The 23,263-nt window shown below is 44.9% G+C and overlaps 1 protein-coding gene across 6 annotated transcripts in view; it reads left to right on the forward strand.

Moving 5' to 3' along the window:
* Positions 1–23,263, forward strand: part of PDE7B (phosphodiesterase 7B) — a 698,908-nt gene that overhangs the window by 515,946 nt on the left and 159,699 nt on the right. The window contains exon 1 of one of the 6 annotated variants that reach the window (XM_063917383.1): positions 827–1,530. The exons of 4 other annotated variants lie outside the window; for them this stretch is intronic. In XM_063917383.1, coding sequence (XP_063773453.1) covers positions 1,287–1,530 — 244 coding nt within the window. In that variant the 5' untranslated portion in view covers positions 827–1,286. Of the gene's footprint in view, positions 1–826; positions 1,531–23,263 lie in introns of those variants that run through there. One more of the 6 variants, XM_063917384.1, reaches the window with a different exon arrangement.

Consider the following 23,263-nt stretch of genomic DNA (forward strand, 5'->3'; position numbering starts at 1 on the left):
CCCACTATCCACTCCTCCCCTGCGTAATAAACACATCCTACCACCCCGGAAGTCCTGTAGGGTCCCTTCATTCAGCACAATGCCCCCTTCTACAGTTTTGTGTTCTCCCTCCCTCCCGCCCCATCACCCACCATCTGTGCAGTAAAGGAGTAATTAGCAGAAATTGCTCCTCCAGGTCCTACAGTACTTGCTGAGCGGATGATAGAACACTCCCTACCACCCATGGGACATTAAAGCTGCTGCGGATAGCACACCCCACCCCTACCTGCTGGAGGCCTACACTACTGTTAAAACGGCTCTGACCATGAGGTCTAAATCCGCCTATGGATGGGGTTATTAGATGAATATACTGGTCTTTTAACAAGCATTTATTTGTGTAACTTTTATGTCATCTTCAATATGTCTGGATGGTTGATCAAAGCCTAATTGGCCATGTCACGTGTGAACGTTTTGCAGAATGCTACATGAAGCACAGCACCCAGTAGCATTCTGCATGACACCTTTGGGTAGGAGTTGGACACTCTCCTAATCTGTGGCAGCTCTTGATTAATCTGTCATTAGAATCTCCCTGAAATAGTGTTGTTGTTTTTTTTGTTTTTTTTTTGTAAGCAGACACTTGTGGTCCTTTGTCCAACCTCAATAACTGTGTACCAACGTCTGTCACAAATGTAACATCTAACGATGCCTGTATATTACTGAATTGTGATTCCCATTCGCTGCTGGGGGCATATACAGTAAATAGCAGGCAGACAGGAAGAAGAGCTGATTACACAACATGTATTTGGGCATGTGCCTGGCAGCCTGCAGCTCTGATTCACTTCTCCCTGTGTGCAGCCTGTGGTATGTGAATCACTATCATTTCCCTTGCAGCAGCAACAGCAGCCAGGAGCAGGCAGTACAGTGCGCCTCAGAGGCTCAGTAGCTCCCCCTGACCAGCTGAGGAAGCCACCGGGCACACAGACCTGTGAGGCATACGGGATACAGCGGGGTGCAGACTTCCCGGGGGGTAGCGTCTCTCTCAGTCCCTCTGACCTTGGGTGCAGCGAGCCGGGCACATGTCGCTAAGCGGGGCTACACATGCAGGAACCCCGAGAGAGGAGAAGAGATGAGAGAAGACGAGGGAAGGCAGCAATGTACTAATACGCCGCCTCCCGCGGTCGCTGTGTAGGAATAGCTATTACCATAGAAGTGACTGGGTGACACTGCTCTGCCTTCCCTGTGACGGAGTGAGGGGGGCTTCCCCTGGATACGCCGGTGTGGCAGCAGCCCGGTCGGCGGCGGCCAGGATGCCAGTGCTGGACACATGCTATAACTCGGCGGCAGCGATAAGCAGGAGCTGGAGGACAGGTGAGGTGCTAGCACCGACTTTCATGGGTAGTTTGCCAGCAGCCTTCCACCCGGGGACCCTGTCCTGCGAGCTGCCGGAGATTATAGAGATGGTGAAGCTCCTGTGGAAGTCTAAGAACGGACTGCAGAGTGGGAAACAGAGGGGTCTGCTGGCCAACGAAGATGCCCTGCCCGGGCTGCCAGGTAATGCCATTACGAGATGCTCTTATATGTAGTTATCAGTTCCCTCCTGACTGATGGCAATCTGTGGTCATGCCTATCAAATCCTTCAGTATAAATTTATTATCCATTTTTTTGTATTCTAAGACCGATCTTTTGTGAGTGTGAGTGGATCACTCTTTTTAAGGAAATCCGCTTCAAGGATCTGCTTCCCATGTGAGTTATATACACTCATTGGGGGTTATTAAACATGAAGTGCATCTGAGGAATATACAATATCACCCATTTGAGGATGTTCTTGTTTATGTTTCACTAGAAACTTAATTGTCTACACATGCACTGATTCCTTTATGGATAGTGCATACATTTGCACAGATAATGGCATTTTTCAGGATGTGCAAATATTTGGAGTTGAGGGAGGACCTAAGTGCACTGGGGCATTTCTTACAAAACATAGGATTAGTGCACAAACAAATGTATGTGAACTTTAGTCAGAAAACTAAAAATCCTCAGAATGTGCAAGCCTTATGTCCAGACTGACCAATCAGTTGCGTCCACTAATACGCATTTTCACTTTTGCATTTTTTTTAACATTTTTACAAATAATTTCAACTGCGTGGTAGTTACATCAGGTCAAAATGCAAGTGCACGTACAAGTAAGCCTTAACATGAGTTATCCAAGGGTCTAAAATCTGATTCTTGTTGCTGTAATATTTTATTTTCAGGCAAGTATATTATGTTTAACATAGTAATTAAAAATGATAAAATTATAAGATTTGCTTTAACCTACCTGGAATTAGAAGCTTGATTGATTACTGGGCTCATGTATTTCATTTGTAAAAAGTTCCTCAAATGATACATTTGTGGTGTTTGTAAATAGACACAATTTACAAGTGTTGTGTGCAAGATGTTTGGAAATACTGAGATGGTGACTTATGGTAACCAGCAACACTGAATACAATGGAACTGATAGTAGTTATTGGGTACAAAACCTAGCTGATATATCACAAGATGTATTAAAGGTTCATAACCATGCCATCATGACCGTAACCTACAGTACTATACTCCTACCGTCAAGTTTTTTATTTTCAACCTGGAAATCCTGGTCATATACTTGTAAATGTGGCTGAAAACAATATTGTTGTTTCCAGCATTTTGTAACAAAACAAGAAGCATATTTTATAGGGATATTTTAGCACAGTTTCACAGAGATTAAGGTTAGCCAACTGTCTTCTTAGGTCTGTAACCTAGATTTACTGTCAATTTTATTCTGCATTCCTTAAATACTTCCTGTGTTTTATGCACCTGTCCATCAATGTGCAATGCTGCATTAACATGATAATGAGAAGGACACCATTTAAGGGGGTATTTAGCAATGCGTATATGGAGATAACGTGGAGATAAACAATGCACTAACCCAGTGGTTCTCAACCGCTGTCCTCAAGTACCCCCAACAGTTCATGTTTTCCAGGTCTCCTCACAGGATTGCAAGTGAAATAATTAGCTCCACCTGTGGGTCTTTTAAAATGTGTCCGTGAGTAATGAATACGCCTGTTCAACTGCTAGGTGACCTGTAAAACATGAACTGTTGGGGGTACTTGAGGACAGAGGTTGAGAACCACTGCACTAACCCACAGGTTCTCAAACTTGGTCCTCAGGACCCTGCACAGTGCATGTTTTGCAGGTAACCCAGCAGCTGCACAGGTGTATTAATTACTCACTGACACATTTTAAAAGGTCCACAGATGGAGCTAATTATTTCACTTGCGATTCTGTGAGGAGACCTGGAAAACATGCACTGTGTGGGGTCCCGAGTACCGAGTTTGAGAACCTGTGCACTAACTAATCAGCTTCTGTCATTTTTCAAAAACAGCCTGTAAAATTGTAATTTGAAGCTGATTGGTCAGTGCCTTATATCTCTTCAATATATCTCTCTGAAATAGCATTCCATTTAATAACAAAGCGTAAACAGAACCCAAAGATATAATCACCGGGGCTTATCACCTGTCCTGCTGTGTCATTTACCAGTGATTTATATATTACTCTGGGGCCTATTTAGTATAAAGTGTGCTAAATAGTATAAAATCATTTACTTATTTGAAAAGGCATTCTGGGACAGCCCATGTGGTAGAAGACTATCCTAGCGAGGAGAAACTGGCCTGCGGTGGGCTCTTTTTCTTGTCTTTCGCAAATGTGAAAATTCATTTTGCAAACAAAAATAAATCAGTTATCTGATGGATCACTATTATTAGTTGCCTTGGGCAACTCAGTTCATATTTCAATGTAAGAGCTTTGACCATGGCACTACCACTTCGTATTTTAGCAAGATATGCCTTACTCTAACCATTTTGTAGGGCTGCTCCTAAAGCCCCCAAAGTGAAGAACCAATCACAAGCTGCCCTCAGGTCATCAGGAGATTTGAAGCTTGCAATTGATTTTCTTTCTCATATCCCTCTCTTTGCTGCCATTTAAAGTTAATGAATTAAACTGTTTTGCCAGTGCTGAATTACAGAATCAGCAGCCCCCCCGGGAAAAGTAGTTGCATGTGGCAGACCCCAGGGCTAAGGTTATGGGAAAGTTCCAGGGTAACTTACATTTACTATAGGTGGTAGTACAGCCTTAAGGTTATACTAACCAATTTTTTTTATGTAAACAGTAATTTCAGATGGTCATTAAGAGCTTTTCTGTACCTAGGGCAATAGAAAGGAATCCTGGGCCCTGGTAATGAAAGGGGGCATGGCCTAACTGCAGAGGTGTGGCCATGCCCCTGTAAAAAAGTGTAGTAAATACTTTTTATGTGCCGCAAAACAGCGCCGACCTGCAGTAGGATGCCCTTCAGCCAGGGTCAGACCCAGGGTGGGGGTGCCCTTCCAGCCAGAGGAGGCCATTCCAGCCTCAGCTGCAGCAGCCTCCCTGGACCTATTGCAACCCAGCATACCACATCATGTGTTGGGCTGGAGAATAAGGCTGCGTCTGCTGGCTGATAAGGAGAGAAGGGGTGTGTGCGGGGTGCAAGGACCTGGGCCTTCGCTCGGCCCCTCCAAGAAGCCCGGGTAATTAGTACCCACTCCCTGCCCCCTATCTGCGCTACTGACTGTAACCACCATTTTATTTAGCTTTGTTTATGACTTACCACAACAGGGTACTTATCATGAGTCCCGGGAGGGAGGCATGTGCTCTAAAAAAGATCCTATGGCATTTCAGGTCCGCTGTATATTACTGTAGCTAGAACTTTAACCAGGTCAAATTAGTTTCTATATTGTATTATAATATTTACCCAAGCAAGTCACACTATAGTACAATTCTAATAAGCCCATAACATACTCCAGGCTAGAGCTAAACTTTAGAACTAAACCAGTTCTTAGCTCCAAGAGTACTATGATGTTATACCTGTTGTAGTACTGCCTGTTTCATAATGTGCTGAATACAACAGTGTTGGCCACAATATTAAAGATTATTTATTTTGGTGTCTGGCTCACATGTCAAGTTTTTCTCTGTCCAATCCCCATTTCTCTGACGTCCTAAGTGGATGCTGGGACTCCGTAAGGACCATGGGGAATAGCGGCTCCGCAGGAGACTGGGCACAACTAAAGAAAGCTTTAGGACTACCTGGTGTGCACTGGCTCCTCCCACTATGACCCTCCTCCAGACCTCAGTTAGAATCTTGTGCCCGGCTGAGCTGGATGCACACTAGGGGCTCTCCTGAGCTCCTAGAAAAGAAAGTATACTTTTAGGTTTTTTATTTTCAGTGAGATCTGCTGGCAACAGACTCACTGCTACGAGGGACTAAGGGGAGAAGAAGCGAACCTACCTGCTTGCAGCTAGCTTGGACTTCTTAGGCTACTGGACACCATTAGCTCCAGAGGGATCGAACACAGGCCCAGCCTCGGTCGTCCGGTCCCGGAGCCGCGCCGCCGCCCCCCTTACAGAGCCAGAAGCAAGAAGATGGTCCTGGAAATCGGCGGCAGAAGACTTCGGTCTTCAACAAGGTAGCGCACAGCACTGCAGCTGTGCGCCATTGCTCCTCATGCACACCTCACATTTCGGTCACTGATGGGTGCAGGGCGCTGGCGGGGGGGGGGGGGGGGGGGAGCCCTGAGCAGCAATATTAAACACCTTGCTGGCATAAAACTCACATAATATAGTCTTAGAGGCTATATATGTGAAAAATACCCCTGCCAGATATCCATAAAAAAGCGGGAGAAGTCCGCCGAAAAAGGGGCGGAGCTATCTCCCTCAGCACACTGGCGCCATTTTTCCCTCACAGCTCCGCTGGAAGGATCGCTCCCAGGCTCTCCCCTGCAGTTTCAAGACTACAAAGGGTAAAAAAGAGAGGGGGGGCACTAAATTTAGGCGCAGTAGTATACATATAAGCAGCTATAAGGGAAAATCACTCAGTTATAGTGTTAATCCCTGTGTTATATAGCGCTCTGGTGTGTGCTGGCATACTCTCTCTCTGTCTCCCCAAAGGGCTTTGTGGGGTCCTGTCCTCAGTCAGAGCATTCCCTGTGTGTGTGCGGTGTGTCGGTACGGCTGTGTCGACATGTTTGATGAGGAGGCTTATGTGGAGGCGGAGCAGATGCCGATAAATGTGATGTCACCCCCTGCGGGGCCGACACCTGAGTGGATGGACTTGTGGAAGGAATTACGTGAAAGTGTCAACTCCTTACATAAAAGGTTTGACGACATAGCAGATGTGGGACAGCCGGCTTCTCAGCTCGTGCCTGCCCAACTGTCTCAAAAGCCATCAGGGGCTCTAAAACGCCCGCTACCTCAGATGGCAGACACAGATGTCGACACGGATACTGAATCCAGTGTCGACGACGATGAGACTAATGTAACTTCCAATAGGGCCACACGTTACATGATTGAGGCAATGAAAAATGTGTTGCACATTTCTGATGTTACCCCAGGTACCACAAAAAAGGGTATTATGTTTGGGGAGAAAAAACTACCAGTGGTTTTTCCCCCATCTGATGAATTAAATGAGGTGTGTGAAGAAGCGTGGGCTTACCCCGATAAGAAACTGGTAATTTCTAAAAAGTTACTAATGGCGTACCCTTTCCCGCCTGAGGATAGGTCACGTTGGGAAACATCCCCTAGGGTAGATAAAGCGCTCACACGCCTATCAAAGAAGGTGGCACTACCGTCTCCGGATACGGCCGCCCTGAAGGAGCCTGCTGATAGGAAGCAGGAGGCTATCCTGAAGTCTGTATATACACACTCAGGTATTATTTTAAGACCGGCTATTGCTTCAGCATGGATGTGCAGTGCTGCAGCTGCGTGGTCAGATTCCCTGTCGGGAAATATTGATACCCTTGACAGGGACACTGTATTGCTAACCATAGAGCATATAAAAGACGCAGTCTTATACATGAGAGATGCACAGAGGGATATTTGCCGGCTGGCATCTAAAATAAGTGCACTGTCCATTTCTGCCAGGAGAGGGTTATGGACTCGGCAGTGGACAGGGGATGCAGATTCTAAAAGGCATATGGAAGTTTTGCCTTATAAAGGTGAGGAGTTGTTTGGGGATGGTCTCTCTGACCTCGTTTCCACAGCGACAGCTGGGAAGTCAGCTTTTCTACCCCATGTTCCCTCACAACCAAAGAAAGCACCGTATTATCAGGTACAGTCCTTTCGGCCCCAAAAAGGCAAGCGGGTTAAAGGCGCGTCCTTTCTGCCCAGAGGCAGAGGTAGAGGGAAAAAGCTGCAGCATACAGCCAGTTCCCAGGAACAAAAGTCCTCCCCCGTTTCCTCTAAGTCCACCGCATGACGCTGGGGCTCCACAGGCGGAGCCAGGTACGGTGGGGGCCCGTCTCAAGAACTTCAGCAATCAGTGGGCTCGCTCACGGGTAGAACCCTGGATTCTTCAAGTGGTATCTCAGGGGTACAAGCTGGAATTCGAGACGTCTCCCCCTCGCCGTTTCCTTAAATCTGCCTTGCCAACAACTCCCTCAGACAGGGAGGCTGTGCTAGAGGCAATTCACAAGCTGTATTCCCAGCAGGTGATAGTCAAGGTGCCCCTCCTTCAACAAGGACGGGGTTACTATTCCACAATGTTTGTGGTACCGAAACCGGACGGTTCGGTGAGACCCATTTTAAATTTTAAATCCTTGAACACTTATATAAAAAAATTCAAGTTCAAGATGGAATCGCTCAGGGCGGTTATTTCAAGCCTGGACGAGGGGGATTACATGGTATCACTGGACATCAAGGATGCTTACCTGCATGTCCCCATTTACCATCCTCACCAGGAGTACCTCAGATTTGTGGTACAGGATTGTCATTACCAATTCCAGACGTTGCCGTTTGGTCTGTCCACGGCACCAAGGGTATTTACCAAGGTAATGGCCGAAATGATGATACTCCTTCGAAAAAAGGGAGTTTTAATTATCCCGTACTTGGACGATCTCCTGATAAAGGCGAGGTCCAGGGAGCAGTTGTTGGTCGGGGTAGCACTATCTCGGGAGGTGCTACAACAGCACGGTTGGATTCTAAATATTCCAAAGTCACAGCTGGTCCCTACGACATGTTTACTGTTCCTGGGGATGGTTCTGGACACAGAACAGAAAAAAGTGTTTCTCCCGGAGGAGAAAGCCAAGGAGCTGTCATCTCTAGTCAGAGGCCTCCTGAAACCAAAACAGGTGTCGGTGCATCACTGCACGCGAGTCCTGGGAAAAATAGTAGCTTCCTACGAAGCAATTCCATTCGGCAGGTTCCATGCAAGGACCTTTCAGTGGGACCTGTTGGACAAGTGGTCCATGTCGCATCTTCAGATGCATCGGCTGATAACCCTGTCTCCAAGGACCAGGGTGTCTCTGCTGTGGTGGCTGCAGAGTGCTCATCTTCAAGAGGGCCGCAGATTCGGCATACAGGACTGGGTCCTGGTGACCACGGATGCCAGCCTTCGAGGCTGGGGGGCAGTCACACAGGGAAGAAACTTCCAGGGACTATGGTCAAGTCAGGAGACTTCCCTACACATAAATATTCTGGAACTGAGGGCCATTTACAATGCCCTAAGTCAGGCAAGACCCCTGCTTCAAAACCAGCCGGTACTGATTCAGTCAGACAACATCACGGCAGTCGCCCATGTAAACCGACAGGGCGGCACAAGAAGCAGGATGGCGATGGCAGAAGCCACAAGGATTCTCCGATGGGCGGAAAATCACGTGTTAGCACTGTCAGCAGTGTTCATTCCGGGAGTGGACAACTGGGAAGCAGACTTCCTCATCAGGCACGACCTCCACCCGGGAGAGTGGGGACTTCATCCAGAAGTCTTCCAGCTGATTGTAAACCGTTGGGAACGGCCACAGGTGGACATGATGGCATCCCGCCTAAACAAAAAGCTAGAAAGATATTGCGCCAGGTCGAGAGACCCTCAGGCAATAGCTGTGGACGCTCTAGTGACACCGTGGGTGTACCAGTCGGTTTACGTGTTCCCTCCTCTTCCTCTCATACCCAATGTACTGAGGATAATAAGAAAAAGAGGAGTAAGAACTATACTCATTGTTCCGGATTGGCCAAGAAGAGCTTGGTACCCGGAACTTCAAGAACTGATCTCAGAGGACCCATGGCCTCTGCCGCTCAGACAGGACCTGCTGCAGCACGGGCCCTGTCTGTTCCAAGACTTACCGCAGCTGCGTTTGACGGCATGGCGGTTGAACGCCGGATCCTGAAGGAAAAGGGCATTCCGGAGGAAGTCATCCCTACGCTGATTAAAGCTAGGAAAGAAGTGACCGCAAACCATTATCACCGCATATGGCGAAAATATGTTGCGTGGTGTGAGGCCAGGGAGGCCCCAACGGAGGAATTTCAGCTGGGACGTTTTCTGCACTTCCTACAGTCAGGGTGACTATGGGCCTAAAATTGGGTTCCATTAAGGTCCAGATTTCGGCTCTGTCGATTTTCTTCCAGAAAGAACTGGCTTCACTGCCTGAAGTTCAGACATTTGTTAAGGGAGTGCTGCATATTCAGCCCCCTTTTGTGCCTCCAGTGGCACCTTGGGATCTCAACGTGGTGTTGGATTTCCTAAAGTCGCATTGGTTTGAGCCACTTAAAACCATGGATTTGAAATATCTCACGTGGAAAGTGGTCATGCTGTTGGCCTTGGCTTCGGCCAGGCGTGTGTCAGAATTGGCGGCTTTGTCATGTAAAAGCCCTTATCTGATTTTCCATATGGATAGGGCAGAATTGAGGACTCGTCCCCAGTTTCTCCCTAAGGTGGTATCAGCGTTTCATTTGAACCAACCTATTGTAGTGCCTGCGGCTACTAAAGACTTGGAGGATTCCAAGTTGTTGGACGTAGTCAGGGCCCTGAAAATTTATGTTTCCAGGACAGCTAGTGTCAGGAAAACTGACTCGCTATTTATCCTGTATGCACCCAACAAGCTGGGTGCTCCTGCTTCAAAGCAGACTATTGCTCGCTGGATCTGTAGTACGATTCAGCTTGCACATGCTGCGGCTGGACTGCCGCATCCTAGATCAGTGAAAGCCCATTCCACGAGGAAGGTGGGCTCTTCTTGGGCGGCTGCCCGAGGGGTCTCGGCTTTACAACTTTGCCGAGCAGCTACTTGGTCGGGGTCAAACACATTTGCAAAATTCTACAAGTTTGATACCCTGGCTGAGGAGGACCTAGAGTTTGCTCATTCGGTGCTGCAGAGTCATCCGCACTCTCCCGCCCGTTTGGGAGCTTTGGTATAATCCCCATGGTCCTTACGGAGTCCCAGCATCCACTTAGGACGTCAGAGAAAATAAGATTTTACTCACCGGTAAATCTATTTCTCGTAGTCCGTAGTGGATGCTGGGCGCCCATCCCAAGTGCGGATTGTCTGCAATACTTGTATATAGTTATTGTTTAACTAAAGGGTTATTGTTGAGCCATCTGTTGAGAGGCTCAGTTATATTTCATACTGTTAACTGGGTATAGTATCACGAGTTATACGGTGTGATTGGTGTGGCTGGTATGAGTCTTACCCGGGATTCAAAATCCTTCCTTATTGTGTCAGCTCTTCCGGGCACAGTATCCTAACTGAGGTCTGGAGGAGGGTCATAGTGGGAGGAGCCAGTGCACACCAGGTAGTCCTAAATCTTTCTTAGCTGTGCCCAGTCTCCTGCGGAGCCGCTATTCCCCATGGTCCTTACGGAGTCCCAGCATCCACTACGGACTACGAGAAATAGATTTACCGGTGAGTAAAATCTTATTTTTTTCCAACTTGATATCTATAACTTACAGTGATTATTTTTCCATACTTCAGACTACTGATATATGCATGTTTGGCCCTAATATTGCACCTATTTTTTCATTACCAACACATTTTCCTAGGACTAGTGTATAGAAATCTCTATTTTACAAATGGTAGCTAACGAATATTTTCAATGTACTTAGAATATATTACAAATGTTTAGGGGAAGACTAGTCAGAGATTTATAGGAACAGAAATGTGACCTAAAATAGCACATAGATCAGCGCTGTAAATCCAGTGCATGTTACACAAGGGAGTTCCATCCAATGTAACTGCCATTAGTCAAGCACATGATGAATAGGTACTAATTACTATACAGTGTTCTGTAACAGGTGCTTGTGAATTATGTAGGTTACACACCACTGTTGGGAAAAAAACCCTCTCTTTTATGTATAACGGCAACAATATTCTCTCACTTTAGTGTAAAATAATGTGAATTTGCGAATATACAGTTCACATAGCATTGCTATGCCATCTAGGATGATAAGCAGCATCTATAAATAGCAAAAGGCTAATGCGCTGTACATTGACATTCTAGTTCTATCATACAGAAATAAATCTAGAATACACTAGTATTTAGACTTGTAGAAATCTTAAGAGATTTGTAGATCATGTCACATACATGTCCGTGTGTGCCTTTTAATCAAGTACTGTAGCTGCATATGTACTGACACAAGCTGTATATTTCAGAGGTAGCTGTAAGATTACATACACTAAAGAAATGAGAAACTGCAGACTCAAGTGTTTGGTGAGATAGCAAAAAAAACCATTTGTTTTGAAACCATAATTAGGTTATAGATTTTTTGAAAAACAGACCCCACAAAACCATAAAGGCCAAGATTTATAACATTTCAGAGTGAAATACGCTTGTGAAAACTTAGAGGACGTAATTGTCAGGAATGTCTCTATATTAAACTGGTATATCTTTTTAAATAGCTTTCTTGGTAAACTGTTTCTATATTTCATAGAGACTTTTACACGTGGAGAAAGAATGTAATTCATGAGATTTCTTGCAGATGTATATTTTATTATAGACTAAAGAAGAAAGCAGGAGATCTAGGTCTTGCATTTGGTTTCCTTTGAATTATTTGTTGCAATAACATGCTTCTTTTTATTTGGAAGCGCAAGATGTCCAAAATTTCACATATATTCTGTTTCCTGGAAATACTGTATTGATTCACAAGAAAAATAAAAAGGCATATTAAAACATACATAAATAAAATATCTGTATGTATTATATGGTCTAGTAGTACATGTTCAGTAATAGCGCCATTTGCTATTACAATATATATCAGTTGTTGGGACCTTACAAAGTAAGGACCTGTTTCTGAGTCGCAAGGAATACTGAATGTGGGCGCACCTCACAATTTTTAGCTATCTGCGCATGCGTCACAACCAATTTGCACAAATTAGAGACGCTAAGAGTGATCCTTAGGGCCGGATTCAATTAGGCTCGAAAGCTTGCTGTGTAAGGAAAAGAGTGGTAGCCTCAGTCTTTTACGCCCAAATCTATTCAGTTACAACTCCTTTTCTTTACGTGGTAAAATTGCGGACAATGCACACTAACCCATAGGTTCGCGTCCGAGGCCCCTGCGATAGGAGAACTTACTGCAGATTTCTTTTTGAGTCTCCCTCAGGCTCAAACAGAAATCCATGTTAAGTGCAGCTTGCAGGCTTATCACGGGCTGTTGCGGGCTGTAATTGAATAGCTCAAGCCACTGCATGAGCCTCAGATAATTGAATTCGGCCTTAGTCGAATCTCTACTGTGGGTGAATGGACGTAACTGGTCGCAATCTGGCGGCTTGTAAGAGAAGTGTTAAATGGGCCTAATTCAGAGATGTACGCAAACCCGATAATTAGCATATATTTCTCTAACGTCCTAAGTGGATGCTGGGGACTCCGTAAGGACCATGGGGAATAGCGGCTCCGCAGGAGACTGGGCACATCTAAAGAAAGCTTTAGGACTATCTGGTGTGCACTGGCTCCTCCCCCCATGACCCTCCTCCAAGCCTCAGTTAGATCTCTGTGCCCGAACGAGAAGGGTGCACACTAGGGGCTCTCCTGAGCTTCTTAGTGAAAGTTTTAGTTTAGGTTTTTTATTTTCAGTGAGACCTGCTGGCAACAGGCTCACTGCATCGAGGGACTAAGGGGAGAAGAAGCGAACTCACCTGCGTGCAGAGTGGATTGGGCTTCTTAGGCTACTGGACATTAGCTCCAGAGGGACGATCACAGGCCCAGCTTGGATGGGTCCCAGAGCCGCGCCGCCGGCCCCCTTACAGAGCCAGAAGGCAGAAGAGGTCCGGAAAATCGGCGGCAGAAGACGTCCTGTCTTCAACAAGGTAGCGCACAGCACTGCAGCTGTGCGCCATTGCTCTCAGCACACTTCACACTCCGGTCACTGAGGGTGCAGGGCGCTGGGGGGGGCGCCCTGAGACGCAATAATAAACACCTTGGATGGCAAAAAATGCATCACATATAGCTCCTGGGCTATATGGATGCATTTAACCCCTGCCAAAATACATAAAAAAACGGGAGATAAGGCCGCCGATAAGGGGCGCCGATAAGGGGCTATCTCCTCAGCACACTGGCGCCATTTTCCCTCACAGCTCCGTTGGAGGGAAGCTCCCTGGCTCTCCCCTGCAGTCACTACACTACAGAAAGGGTTAAAAAAGAGAGGGGGGCACAAATTAGGCGCAGTATTAACTATACAGCAGCTATAAGGGGAAAAACACTTATATAAGGTTATCCCTGTATATATATAGCGCTCTGGTGTGTGCTGGCAAACTCTCCCTCTGTCTCCCCAAAGGGCTAGTGGGGTCCTGTCCTCTACCAGAGCATTCCCTGTGTGTGTGCTGTATGTCGGTACTTTTGTATCGACATGTATGAGGAGAAAAATGATGTGGAGACGGAGCAGATTGCCTGTAATAGTGATGTCACCCCCTAGGGGGTCGACACCTGAGTGGATGAACTGTTGGAAGAAATTACGTGACAGTGTCAGCTCTGTATAAAAGACAGTGGTTGACATGAGACAGCCGGCTACTCAGCTTGTGCCTGTCCAGACGTCTCATAGGCCGTCAGGGGCTCTAAAGCGCCCGTTACCTCAGATGGCAGATATAGACGCCGACACGGATACTGACTCCAGTGTCGACGGTGAAGAGACAAATGTGACTTCCAGTAGGGCCACACGTTACATGATTGAGGCAATGAAAAATGTTTTACACATTTCTGATAATACGAGTACCACCAAAAAGGAGTATTATGTTCGGTGAGGAAAAACTACCTGTAGTTTTCCTGAATCTGAGAAATTAAATGAGGTGTGTGATGATGCGTGGGTTTCCCCCGATAACAACTGATAATTTCTAAAATGTTATTGGCATTATATCCTTTCCCGCCAGAGGTTAGGGTGCGTTGGGAAACACCCCCTAGGGTGGATAAAGCGCTCACACGCTTGTAAGGGCTCTATCCTCTCCTGAGATGGCCGCCCTTAAGGATCCTGCTGATAGAAAGCAGGAGGGTATCCTAAAATGTATTTACACACATACTGGTGTTATACTGCGACCAGCAATCGCCTCAGCCTGGATGTGCAGTGCTGGGTTGGCGTGGTCGGATTCCCTGACTGAAAATATTGATACCCTAGATAGGGACAGTATATTTTTGCCTATAGAGCATTTGAAAGATGTATTTCTATATGCGTGATGCACAGCGGAATATTTGCCGACTGGCATCAAGTCTAAGTGCGTTGTCCATTTCTACCAGTAGAGGGTTATGGACACGGCAGTGGTCAGGTGATGCGTATTCCAAACGGCATTTGGAAGTATTGCCTTATTAAGGGGAGGAGTTATTTGGGGTCGGTCTTTCAGACCTGGTGGCCACGGCAACAGCTGGGAAATCCACGTTTGTACCCCAGGTCGCCTCTCAACATGAGAAGACGCCGTATTATCAGGCGCAGTCTTTTCGTGGATAAGCGGGCAAAAGGTTCCTCATTTCTGCCCCGTGACAGAGGGAGAGGAAAAAGGCTGCAGAAATCAGCCAGTTCCCAGGAACAGAAACCCTCTCCCGCCTCTGCCAAGCCCTCAGTATACGCTGGGGCTTTACAAGCAGAATCAGGCACGGTGGGGGGCCCGTCTCAATGAATTTCAGCGCGCAGTGGGCTCACTCGCAAGTAGACCCCTGGATCCTTCAGGTGATATCTCAGGGGTACAAATTAGAATTCGAGACGTCCCCCCCTCGCCGTTTCCTAAAGTCGGCTTTACCGATGTCTCCTTCTGACAGGGAGACAGTTTTGGAAGCCATTCACAAGCTGTATTCCCAGCAGGTGATAATCAAGATACCCCTCCTGCAACAGGGAACGGGGTATTATTCCACACTGTTGTGGTACCGAAGCCGGACGGCTCGGTGAGACCGATTCTAAATCTAAAATCTTTGAACACTTACATACAGAGGTTCAAATTCAAGATTGAGTCACTCAGAGCAGTGATTGCGAACCTGGAAGAAGGGGACTACATGATGTCTCGGGACATCAAGGATGCTTACCTTCATGTCAAAATTTACCCTTCTCACCAAGGGTACCTCAGGTTTATGGTACAGAACTGTCACTATCAGTTCAGACGCTGCCGTATGGATGGTCCACGGCACCCCGGGTCTTTACCAAGGTAATGGCCGAAATGATGATATTCCTTCAAAGGAAGGGAATTTTAGTTATCCCTTACTTGGACAATTCCCTGATAAGGGTAAGATCCAGGGAACAGTTGGAGGTCGGTGTAGCACTATCTCAGGTAGTGTTGCTGCAGCACGGTTAGATTCTCAATATTCCAAAATCGCAGCTGGTTCCGACGACTTGTCTTCTGTTCCTAGGGATGATCCTGGACACAGTCCAGAAAAAGGTGTTTCTCCCGGAGGAGAAAGCCAGGGAGTTATCCGAGCTAGTCAGGAACCTCCTAAAACCGAGCCAAGTCTCAGTGCATCAATGCACAAGGGTTCTGGGTAAAATGGTGGCTTCCTACGAAGCAATCCCATTCGGCAGATTCCACGCAAGAACTTTCCAGTGGGACCTGCTGGACAAATGGTCCGGGTCGCATCTTCAGATGCATCAGCGGATAACCCTGTCACCAAGGACAAGGGGTCCCTCCTGTGGTGGTTGCAGAGTGCTCATCTTCTAGAGGGCCGCAGATTCGGCATTCAGGACTGGGTCCTGGTAACCACGGATGCCAGCCTGCGAGGCTGGGGAGCAGTCACACAGGGAAGGAATATCCAGGACTTATGGTCAAGCCTGGAGACATCACTTCACATAAATATCCTGAAGCTAAGGGACATTTACAATGCTCTAAGCTTAGCAAGACCTCTGCTTCAAGGTCAGCCGGTGTTGATCCAGTCGGACAACATCACGGCAGTCACCCACGTAAACAGACAGGGTGGCACAAGAAGCAGGAGGGCAATGGCAGAAGCTGCAAGGATTCTTCGCTGGGCGGAAAATCATGTGATAGCACTGTCAGCAGTATTCATTCCGGGAGTGGACAACTGGGAAGCAGACTTCCTCAGCACGACCTCCACCCGGGAGAGTGGGGACTTCACCCAGAAGTCTTCCACATGATTATAAACCGTTGGGAAAAACTCGACAGGTATTGCGCCAGGTCCAGGGACCCTCAGGCAATAGCTGTAGACGCTCTGGTAACACCGTGGGTGTACCAGTCAGGGTATGTGTTCCCTCCTCTGCCTCTCATACCCAAGGTACTGAGATTGATAAGATGGAGAGGAGTAAGCACTATATTCGTGGCTCCGGATTGGCCAAGAAGGACTTGGTAATCGGAACTTCAAGAGATGCTCACGGAGGATCCGTGGCCTCTACCTCTAAGAAGGGACCTGCTCCAGCAAGGACCCTGTCTGTTCCAAGACTTACCGCGGCTGCGTTTGACGGCATGGCGGTTGAACGCCGGATCCTGAAGGAAAAAAGGCATTCCGGATGAAGTCATCCCTATCCTGATCAAAGCCAGGAAGGATGTAACCGCAAAAACATTATCACCGCAATTGGCGAAAATATGTTGCGTGGTGCGAGGCCAGTAAGGCCCGACGGTGGAAATTCAACTGGGTCGATTCCTACATTTCCTGCAAACAGGAGTGTCTATGGGCCTGAAATTGGGGTCCATTAAGGTTCAAATTTCGGCCCTGTCAATTTTCTTCCAAAAAGAACTAGCTTCAGTCCCTGAAGTTCAGACGTTTGTAAAAGGGGTACTGCATATACAGCCTCCTTTTGTGCCTCCAGTGGCACTTTGGGATCTCAATGTAGTTTTGGGTTCCAAAAGTCACATTGGTTTGAACCACTTAAATCTGTGGAGTTAAAATATCTCACATGGAAAGTGGTCATGCTGTTGGCCCTGGCCTGGGCCAGGCGCGTGTCAGAATTGGCGGCTTTATCCTGAAAAAGCCCTTATCTGATGTTCCATTCGGACAGGGCGGAATTGAGGACTCGTCCTCAGTTTCTCCCTAAGGTGGTTTCAGCGTTTCACCTGAACCAACCTATTTGTGGTGCCTGCGGCTACTAGGGACTTGGAGGACTCCAAGTTGCTAGACGTTGTCAGGTCCCTGAAAATATATGTTTCCAGGAGGGCTGGAGTCAGGAAATCTGACTCGCTGTTTATCCTGTATGCACCCAACAAGCTGGGTGCTCCTGCTTCTAAGCAGACTATTGCTCGTTGGATTTGTAGTACAATTCAGCTTGCACATTCTGTGGCAGGCCTGCCACAGCCAAAAATCTGTAAATGCCCACTCCACAAGGAAGGTGGGCTCATCTTGGGCGGCTGCCCGAGGGGTCTCGGCTTTACAACTTTGCCGAGCAGCTACTTGGTCAGGAGCAAATACGTTTGTAAAATTCGACAAAATTGATATCCTGGCTGAGGAGGACCTGGAGTTCTCTCATTTGGTGCTGCAGAGTCATCCGCACTCTCCCGCCCGTTTGGGAGCTTTGGTATAATCCCCATGGTCCTTACGGAGTCCCCAGCATCCACTTAGGACGTTAGAGAAAATAAGAATTTACTTACCGATAATTCTATTTCTCATAGTTCGTAGTGGATGCTGGGCGCCCATCCCAAGTGCGGATTGTCTGCAATACTTGTACATAGTTATTGTTACAAAAATCGGGTTATTATTGTTGTGAGCCATCTTTCAGAGGCTCCTCTGTTATCATGCTGTTAACTGGGTTCAGATCACAGGTTATACGGTGTGATTGGTGTGGCTGGTATGAGTCTTACCCGGGATTCATAAATCCTTCCTTATTGTGTACGCTCGTCCGGGCACAGTGTCCTAACTGAGGCTTGGAGGAGGGTCATGGGGGGAGGAGCCAGTGCACACCAGATAGTCCTAAAGCTTTCTTTAGATGTGCCCAGTCTCCTGCGGAGCCGCTATTCCCCATGGTCCTTACGGAGTCCCCAGCATCCACTACGGACTATGAGAAATAGAATTATCGGTAAGTAAATTCTTATTTTTTTTACCATGAATCTATAAGAAATTTGGTTTAGCTGGCCGATTTAATAACTTATCTTAAGGCTAACATACTGTATAATTGTTTTATTTCATCCCCTCCACCGTTGGTTAAATGTCTTGAGCCAAAAGAGGCCAGCAACGTTTGACTAGGAAAAAGCTCAATTATATTAAGGTCTGCAATATTTTTGTATTGCACAATTAATGTAATAAATATACTCAAATATGTATTCATCTTAGCTCTTTTCTATATCATCATATAAGTGTTTCTGAAGCATGTATTAACACCCTGAGAATCTGAGTTGGCTGTTGGCTATGCAGTAGGAATCAGTATCTTAGGGACAGATTTATTAAGCCTGGTGAAGTGATAAAGTGGAAGGTGATAAAGCACCAGCAAGTCAGCTCCTAACTGTCATTCTCTCAAACCCAGCCTGTAACATAGAAGTTAGGAGCTGATTGGCTGGTGCATTATCACCTTCCACTTTATCACTTCACCAGGCTTAATAAATCTGCCCCTTAGTGTTTATAATAAAGAATAACTGATGTTTTGCAGGAAAGCCTGCAAATGAAGATCTGTTTGACAAATTTGTGAATAATATAATGAAGACGCTCTGAACTGGCTATAGTATATTGTTATGCCATAGTGTGCAAGAGGTGTCCAGGAGGTGGCCTGAGTCCATTTTCACTCTGTGAGGTAGAAGCCTGCATTTTTTTGAAGCCACAAACTAACATATTGGATGTAGATCTGGTTCCTGAAACAAGTCCAGTTTTAATGACAGATAGTAGTAATAATATAGAATGACTGAGATCCCTGGATTCAAAGTTGAAAGGCACATTTCTCTTCCATATGCCTTCCTCTTTTACTGCACCATCCAATTTTAAATTGAGGAATGGAACTTTTCCAGAACTTTAAAGAAACTTAAACGGAAGCGCTGGCTGAGTTATGGTTTATTTAGATCCATAGTAGAACATTAAATACTTCACTATTTTAAGTGTGTAGGAATAAAACAATACATAACCTGAAAGGTAATTTACAAACCGCAATACTGAAGCCCCACACTTGCTTTTTTTACTGTCTGTTTTCTACCTTCATATATGTCATGGCACATGGCCACTATTCAGTCTTTTTGTAATCTTCATGGAAAATTAGTTTATGCCATGTTTTTACAAGTTTGCAGATCCATCTTAAAGTTTGTATGGAGTAAGTAAGACATATTCTGTGTGTTAGAATGTATTTATGACATTAGTTGACAAGTGCCTTCAAATTTGTTTTTAACGAAAAGTGCAACTGGAAAGTGCCCAGTTTAAAGCATTGGATTAGACCTTGTGGTACATTTACTAAAGGTTGATTTAAAATAATTCTAAATTGGCCTAAATCAATGTTGTGTTTCTGTGGCTGAATTTACCGAAGTTTTGATATTGATATTTAAAATGTTAGTAAATGTGCAATTTAGCCCCTGAAATGTTAGTAAAAAATCTATTAAACTCATCCTTTAGTAAATTTACCCCCTTATCTCTGTCACATCGGAGATGTTTAAAAAGCCCTCTTGCTGGGAGAAAATTAAGTAATGCACCTCATGCAAACCAGAGATTGTGCACCTCCCTAAATGTTCCCACTAACCTGTGACAAGAGGTGCAGTTGTTCAAAAGGGATGCGTTCAAAGTACTGCCTGTCGGTAGACTGACAGCTGGTATGAGGAGACAGTGGGATCTTAACAACCAGAATCCCAACACATTCCGGAGATAAGTTAGAGTTAGGGGTAGAACTAGGTGGAGGGTTAGGCTGTGTGGATAGGGGAGGTTAGGGTTAGGCTGTAGGGATGACCATGATTTCCTGACTGTTGGGATCGTGACAGCCGGGATTTTGAACCCAACCCATTCAGAATTAGGAGCATGAGGTCACAAAATGGTATTTGCGCTTGTAAAAATTATCTTAATGTCTATCTTTCTTTTGGCTGTTCCACTATATAAAAATATATCTCCAGTGAGCTAAAGGCAGTAGTTTATGTCTACCGTATATCTCATGTAAATAGGTACCCAGGAGTCCAATAACCATGACAATTCACACATTTTCTGGGCAGTTGTTTCTACACAAGGCATGGAACTATCAAGCAACTAGTCACTAATGATTTACAGGCAGTCAGCACAGCTTTTTAACCTATATAAACTGTAGGCTATTTTAAATTTTTCCTTACCAATGACTTTGAATTCACCTTTGCAAAAAGAAAAACATTTCTATATAAATTTAATTATTAGGCATTTTAGTTATGTTTTCACTCCATTGAATGAAGTATTCACGTTTGAGAGTATTAGGGTAGAATGCAATTAGCAGCGGTAGATTACTAATCAAGGGTTAACAGGTGCTGCGACCCTGTTAATGCATAAATCTGTGAACTTCTCACGGATTCTGTGCGCTAACTCCCATAAACCCATGTTAACACATAGAAACTAGGTAATTAATTGATTTCCTCCCTTAGAGTGTAAAAAGAACATAGTAGCCTGATATGTGTAGCAAAAAAAACAATAATGACACTAAATAGCTCAACCAATAATAATGAGTTTACTGCAGCCATTGTGGTGTAGGAGGAACCTGGTAACCCTGGGGCTGAGCATAGGTTTGCTAATATTTACATGCTCATTGCTCAAGTAATAAAAAAAAAAGATACTAAATTCCAAGTAGTGCAGTGAACAAATATGTTTCTAGAATATGAAATTTGCTGAATTGTAATGTAAGTCATTACGGCATATCAAGCAACTTCTGGCCATTTGCTGAGATCCAGATAGAAAATAGCAAACTTCAATCAACCGTTTGTAAAGGAAATTCTGAAACTCTGATGAATTACATTTGGGCCTGATTCAGAGGTCACTATGTTGATGTTTTTTTTTTTTACACTGTTGCAATGGATTACAGCGAACTTGGATGCAAAGAGATTGACAGTCAGTGGGCTTTTAAGGGTGGCAACCCTATCCTGTGAACTAATACATTTCGAGGAGCCTGCTTCTTTTTCTTGTGAAGTAAAATGGCCCATGTTCTGTGGTCCCATTAGGAGGGGTTTCCAAAAAAGTTGTCAAGTATGGTTTACCCTCATTTATGTCTTAAATTAACCATGAGGTTGAGTAGACATCAGTACTGCCTTTATTACATGTATTAACTTGTGTCTCTTGTTGGTAGAAAAATCAAGTCCTTACACAGGGAGAAAAAAAATAGGTGTACCCCTTTAATTATGGTGAGCCTTTCCTTATTTAATTACTCTTGTTTTTGGTACATACATGGACTGATACATACACTTATGAGAAAAATGTTCATATAGCAGATGGACTAATATATTACACCCCTTCAGACACTGCCATGTTGGTCAAAAAATTAATTTTATGTACCCATAACACTGGCTGTGTCTAGAACCATCGTGTACCGGGGAGGCAGTCAATGGACAGTCTGTTGGGATCCCGGTGGTCAGTGCTTTTACTCATTGGTATTTTTGTTACCCATAGTGTCATAAAACAGAGCAAGATGGACTATCCCAAAGAAATCAGCTATGCACTGTAATGAACAGGGTGTCATTTGCAATGGTAGAAAAATAGCACAGGTATTCTATACAAGCCAAGGTAATTATGGTAAAGGATGTATATGTTAGTTTTAGCATAGCAAGTAAATATATTATGTCAACATTCGGAAGTTGTGAAAGAGGGAGAGCAGTGTGCAACACTTCCTCAATGAACTGTCTGTAGATGGCTGGGTGTTTTATTCTGCAGAAACGTTTCATATAAACAGTACGTATGAAAGAATGCTGTGTTTTGGTATTTTTAATGTGTTTTGTGCAGGGAGGATAACTTTGTTTATGTTTTCCTATATACAAATGAAGATGTACTATTAAGCAAGGCATATTAATTGAGTAGGATGTCATTTTCTGCCCATATTGATAATGAATTCAATTTATTAATTCTTTCGCTGTGTAAGTGTGCATATTTTCCCTCCTCAAACTTAATTTGACACATGCATAAACGCATTCACTTTTATTATTATTATTATTATTATTATGATTATGTGTTTTTCTTTTATTCAATAATTTTTTTTTTAATTAGCTTTTTATTTGGAATAAATTAATCAATCAATTACATAAAAATTTTTTAAGGTACAAGTAAAAATAACTGGGAAGGGGGAGACGGGAAGGAAGACAACAGGGCATAAGCATGGCTTATAACAGTAAAACGTACATTGACAAGGGTTATACAATTATGGATAACAAAGTATTGTGGAAAGTTAGCTAATCAACACGCTAGAGGTGGGTTATTTTATTTATAGTTTTAAAGATTAACAGAAAAATGAATAACGGCACATAGTAAGGGAGCAAATCAGCTCCCACATCAAATCAGCCCACTTGCCAGACCCCCTGGAAAAAGTATTCCAAAAAAAACCAACATCCAATATTTGAAATGAGTATTTTGTCTATGGGAGACTCAACCTGTATCTATTTAGTTTAACAAGGTTTATAGAAAAAGATAGAAAGAAAAGATTGAGAGAAGAAACCCCAATAAAAAAGGAAAATGGAGGTGGGAGAAGGGCGTTTGCCTGAAAATATAGCAAAAATAAAGCGAGAGATCTGATAGGCCACATGTGGAGCAGTGGTTGGAATATGGTCTAGCATAGGCATACCAAACTCCCCAAATCCGGAGGAATTGTGGTGACTTGGAGTGGAGGTAAGCTGTGATTTTCTCCATCGCAGCCAGCTGTGATGTTCTGTTGAAAACTGCAGAGAGAGGGGGAAGAGCAATGGTGTTCCAATGGAAAGCTACAAGACATCTATCATCAAGGTCACCAATTTGTCCTCGTATTTGTCCAAGGAGTCAAAGGGGAGACCCAATAGAAAGGACCATGGGTTAACGGTTATGGGGGAGTTTTCACTTTTTAAACATGTGCTTTGTAAACCATGGACATTGTTATGACTTGTAGATATTCACATGTATTTGTTATTGTGCATTTGTTATTGTTATTGTGCATTTGACATGCATAGGCGAGAATGCAATGGCAAAAGCCAAA

The sequence above is a fragment of the Pseudophryne corroboree genome, chromosome 4 (assembly GCF_028390025.1).
Source record: "Pseudophryne corroboree isolate aPseCor3 chromosome 4, aPseCor3.hap2, whole genome shotgun sequence".
In the NCBI taxonomy this organism is placed as follows: domain Eukaryota; kingdom Metazoa; phylum Chordata; class Amphibia; order Anura; family Myobatrachidae; genus Pseudophryne; species Pseudophryne corroboree.